Here is a 5,377-nt window from a genome sequence, read left to right as displayed (position 1 = left end):
AACGCGTCGGCTGTTTTAAGTGATACAAGGAAGCATGGGCTCTGCGCACGCGCACACACACTGTGAGAGCTGCCTGCCTCTCCCAGAGGCACAGGCTGGAAACTCACAGCTATGTGGGCCATAAATCTGGCGCAAGGAGATGCTGGGACATGACCGCACCAAGGGCAACAGGCAAGGGCATGATGATGCCAGATGTAAACGGCTGTGTGACTGTGGGAGCAGGGGTCGGAGGGGGAGACAGGAGTTCTCAACGTTTGAGTCTCTCCAGCTGCTCTCGGGCCCCACTTCCAGGTCTGGACCCAGCGGAAACTATTTTTTAACAGCTCCCAGGTGATGCAAAGAGCCTGTTGGGTCGGTGCCCGTGGGTTTTGACAGAAGCCAGGGAGTGGCACACTGGCCCACCTACTTTTTTCTCATGTAACACTAAACATGGTAAGGTGTGTGACAGTCGAAGTCCAGGCAGGAAACATGTGGAGAACCGAACTGGAGTAACTGACCAGTTCAATGTCTATGCAGTAGACAGCTGTCACGGTCCATTTGCTCCCGCTGAAATGACAGAGTACAACTGTTTTTCTATAACCTCGGGGAACTAGTTCCAGGACCCCCTGTGAGCTGCAAAATCATCCATTGCACAAAATAGCACATTTGTATATAACCTACATACAAGCCTCTGTATATCAAAATTATTTCTATCTATGCTACCTAATACAACATAAATAGCATGCACACAGCTGTTTTATTGTACTGCTTAGGGAATAATGAGAAAGGTCTGTATTTGGTCGGGACAGATGCAATTTGCGTCTTTAAGATTCTCAGTCTGCCATCTCTGCTGATGCGGAGCCCACACAGACCAGTGGACAATTGTACCACAGAATGGGTAAATTATGAGCAATGGTTCATTTACTCTGCTCACACTTCTTGAGGTCAAAAAGCAAAAGATCAAGGGGCCTTCACTGTCCAGTCATGTCGGGGAGCCTTAGAACCCACCCCGGGAGACAGCTGCTAGGCTCAGAAGCAGCTCTCCACTCCTCTGGGTCTGTCTCTCAGCAGCCACTCACTCCAGCTCCTGCCTTTCCCGAATGGGATGTCAGCTTAATGCAAAAAAAGATCCCAGGTCTCCTTCCTGCACTCCATTCACTCCCATAAAGTCTTCTAAGAGCTGCGCAGGGTGGTGCACACCTGGAATCTCAGCCGAAAGAGGCAGCCATAATGGACTGCATAGAGAAAACCTGGGGTGGGGAGGATGGGGGCAGATAATTCTTACAAGGGCAACACAATTCCCTTCATGCTCCAAATGTCCTTTAAACAGTTAAAAACATCCCCTGGCAACTTCCTGCAGCCTGGTTTGACAGGCTCTTGTGATGATTCAAGTTGAATAAGCCAATGGCGGGGTGGGGGGGGCTGGGGGGTGGGGGTTGCTTTCTGCTTCTAGGACCCTGCCCACAGAGGCCAGCTCAGCTATCATCTCTCTACAACCTGTGAAACCTACAGTCAAAGCTCGCAGGAGCAGACGATACTGAGAAACCCTTCTGTAGACACCACGCTATGGTTTGGACATGTTTCAGGAGGTCCCCAACCTTCATGTGCTTGAGGCAGAGTGGCAGTGGGAGGTGGTGCCTGAGGAAGGGATCCCAGCCTCTCTGGCTTCCTATTTTCACACTGTGACCCCTCTCTTGGTATGAGTTGGAGGTGATGTGTACAAGAAGTCCCTTGCAAGAGTCTGAAAACCATGTTGTTTGGTCTTTCAGCCTCTAAATCTCTTTCTTTAAAAGTCAGCCTGCCACAGGTTATTTTATTATAGCTACAAAAAGCTGATGAATATACAGAATGTGATTTATTTTCTCTTAACTTCCCAGCCCATTCCCCATCAGCATGCCCAAAACATGGCCTCCTTTGAAAATGGATGTAAGCCATAGAAAATACTCACTGCCCAGATTACAATACCAATACCATCGCTCCACCTCACCCCAGTATGCACCCTCGGCAAGACAACCTCCATACCTCACTATCCTCTGCTGTTAAAGCAGCTGTTCTCAACCTGTGGGTCGTGACCCCTTGGGGGAGGTCGCATATCAGATTTTTACATTAAAATTCATAACAGTAGCAAAATTACAGTTATGAATCAGCAACAAAAATAATTTTATGGTTGGGCGTCACCATAACACGAGGAACTGTATTAAAGGGTCAGGAAGGTTTGAGAGCCTCTGCCACACGCACTGGGCCTCATCCGTGGCACATATGACCTCCTTGAATTTGTTTTAGCACTGAACCTAGAACCAGTCATGTGCTCCTCCACTGAGCGACATCCCCAACCAACCTACTAAACCATAAACAAACGAGTGTCCCACGGTATCACCTGCAGCTCATCGCAGGAGCGGGAAAGAACTCAGTGCGGGCACACACGGGATCAGACAATGTACCATTTTATTCCTTATAAAATATATTTCATATCATTGCTGTAAAAACATTACATTTCATTTCACATTTAAAAAAAATCTTAACAGTAAAAATAATACTTGGAAGACAGCGGGGGCCGGGGTGGGGGAGGGGGTAAGCGTCTACGGGACAAATTCACGGATGGGATTCTTCTCCCTTCTTGTTTTGCTTTCATCTTTTTAAATTTTTTTAATTTTTTCTTTTTTTTCTTTCTTTTTTCTTTTTTATTTGCCCCTGGTAAAGTCAGAACCTGGGGTGACCGGAAAGTCACAGAACAGATATCTTCCACCCAATCAGCTTCCACGTCCAATTTCACAGGGTCCTCTAAGGCATCGAGCTTTGCACTCACTGGGACAAGGCAGCCGTTGCTCTCAGGACTGTCTCAAGTGGCAACACGGCTCTCTTTCAGGGCCAGGTTAAAAGCCTCATCCCTGATCCAAGCCTGTTGTTACCCGAGACCTCGGCTGGCCACAGACAGTACCCACGGGCTCGCGGCACCGAGTTGAGAATGCACGGCGCAGACTCACTTGCAGCTGCTCCCACCACGGATCTGAAGGTAACTCCGGGAGCGCTCTGAATAACGGGGACATGGCTAGACAGTTCCCCGAGATAACTGTTCGCACGCTAGGTCCTGTTGCTTTCAAAAGCACACCTGTGGCACCTTCACCCAGTCAGATTCCGAACCCATGGGGCTGGAAAGCAGGGAGATAGGAGAGATGAAGGAAGCGGCGGGCCTGACTGACGGCTGGGTGTGCTCACAAGCCACCCTCGCCCTTCAAACCCAAAGCCAGACCGTGTGTCGTGTGTCGGGAACCAATACGAAAGCATCAAGACATAGGGGAAAGGGGGAGGGGGGGCTGGCCACGACAGTGGGCGGGAGGCTACCAAGGCAGAAAAAAGAGAGAAAGAATGCAGACGTGAAAGGCTGCACAGAAATGGAATACAGAACCGAACAAAATCAAAACGCCCTCAGTTTTCAAACCATCCATCAATTCCTTTTTTTCCCTCTTACTTTTCTGCCCGGCACGCCAATGGCATGGGAAGCCTGCTTCAAATGGAGAAAATCATTACAGTCAGTTACAACCGCAAGCTCCAAACCAAGGCTGGGATTACAATGCCTCTGGCTGAAGTGGAGGCTTAGTCCACGGCGCTGGGATTAAGAAGGGGAGAGGAGAGCCTCCTGGGGGGGTCTCTCCATGTCCAGAAGCTGTCTCGATATTCCCCTCCCCTCTCCAGTAAGATTGGAAGCTGAGCATCGCGGGGAGCAAAGAGAGGAAACAAACTTCTGCTGGCAGCTCAAATCTCCATGAGGTTGGAGGGGCAGAAGGGCCCAGGGTCACCTCTGGCTGGCCTGGTTTGTTATAAACACACACCCCTACCAAAGACACCCGCGTCTCTCCCCTCCATCAGCAGCCCAGGTTACCACTACCCTTCACGCACGTCACACACACATACACACACACAATCTCTTAGGTTCTTGTGTGTACTTAGTGTGTCTCGGACTGAAAAGCAGACGTTGTGTCTCCCATGTAAGGCCACCAGTGGAGCCTCAGTGGTCAGGAGAATGGTCTCCGTGACAAGCTAATGAGTCAATACTACTCAGTCCCTGGAGAGGTGGCCTGGTGGCACTCCCTGAGCCTGTGACACCTGGGACTCCAGTCCAAGACAGCTGGGTCCTGGAAGTCATGCTCAGCAGGCACAGAGGCAGAGTCTGCTAGGATCTCCCAGAGAACCCCCTTGGGAAAGAAGGCTTCATCCTCAAAGACTTCCACATCAGACAAGAGGACAAGAACCTCTGTGACACTCGGGAGGGAAGAGACCTCAGGAAGGACTTTACTCGGGGGAAGCAAAGTTTCTGTGGAGACCTCCACATTTCCTCTCAGTGCTGGAAGGATGCTCAGGGTAGTGTTTCAAGGCCACATTCTCAAACTGAATTCATATTAGCCTTTTGGCTCAGTATTTTGGGGGACAGGCTTTGAGAAGAAGCCATATAATGGTTACTGGCATGCAACCCAACATCTGAGGGGACTCAGATCCCAAAGGTGCCACCGAAGAAGGGTGTCTGCCCTCTTCCATCCCCAGAAGCTGCTCCAACAGAAGTAACACTGCACCTCACCAGGTACAGCCACCTACTCTTCCCAGAGTCCCGCGACTGCTCCCTGGGGCATCCACCTGCCAGAAAGGTCTTACTTTTTTTTTTCTTTTCCTAAGAAAAGGAAACTCATTTTGCTCACAGTCCATTCTGGAATAGCTAAAGGAGCAAAGGATTCACCAGCTCAGCACAAAAAAAAAAAAAAAAAAAAAAAAATGGGCAAGGCATCCTGTCCTACTTTTGATGCGTACAAACTAGTCCCCAAGGGGGTGGGGGAGGGGGTAATTCTTTGGTCTCTGGTTCGCTGCAGAATACCCTTGGTCAATTTTGGCTCTCTTCTATTTTAGGGGGGAAAAAATATTTTCATTTTGTTTTTTCTTTTAAAAATAAAACATTCCCACAAGGGGGAGAAAGTGTTTTTTAAGTGTTAAATCTTAGCCAATGGAGCCCCAGCTGCCCACGTCCACTCCATGCCGCTCTGTGTTCTGCTGATGGCCGCGGGCCTGGAGACCCTCTGGCTGCCAGGCAGGGTGGGGAGCGGGGCTGGGAGAGGCAGGCTCAGTCCAGGAAGCGCTGGCAGGCCTTCTTCCATCGGCAGGCTGTGCACCACTGGTCCCGGTGCTCTATGCCGTACACCTTACGGCACTTCTTGGCTTCGCCGCGGGCTTTCCTGACAAGGAATGAAAACGAGAGGGTAGCATCACACAACGGAGGTTAGACCCAGATCACAGCCAAGCACTAGCTGGCAAACGCGTGCACGGGGCTGGGAAGGGTGGCTTCTGGCAGAAGTCAGTGATGCCCACAGCCGGAGGAGACTCAAGGTGGAGAAGCCAGCTCCACTGAGGGTGG

The 5,377-nt window shown here is 50.3% G+C and overlaps 1 protein-coding gene across 2 annotated transcripts in view; it reads right to left on the bottom strand.

The window, feature by feature from the left end:
* Positions 1-2,407: 2,407 nt before the first annotated feature.
* Znf395 (zinc finger protein 395) overlaps positions 2,408-5,377 on the bottom strand; it is a 42,570-nt gene continuing 39,600 nt past the window's right edge. For both annotated transcript variants that reach the window (XM_076545226.1, XM_076545225.1), the window contains exon 10: positions 2,408-5,198. In XM_076545226.1, coding sequence (XP_076401341.1) covers positions 5,087-5,198 — 112 coding nt within the window. In that variant the 3' untranslated portion in view covers positions 2,408-5,086. The remainder of the gene's footprint in view (positions 5,199-5,377) is intronic.

Source organism: Peromyscus maniculatus, chromosome 9 (genome assembly GCF_049852395.1).
Source record: "Peromyscus maniculatus bairdii isolate BWxNUB_F1_BW_parent chromosome 9, HU_Pman_BW_mat_3.1, whole genome shotgun sequence".
In the NCBI taxonomy this organism is placed as follows: Eukaryota; Metazoa; Chordata; class Mammalia; order Rodentia; family Cricetidae; genus Peromyscus; species Peromyscus maniculatus.
Note: the sequence above shows the minus strand (reverse complement) of the source record. Positions and strands in the feature narration are given on the sequence as shown.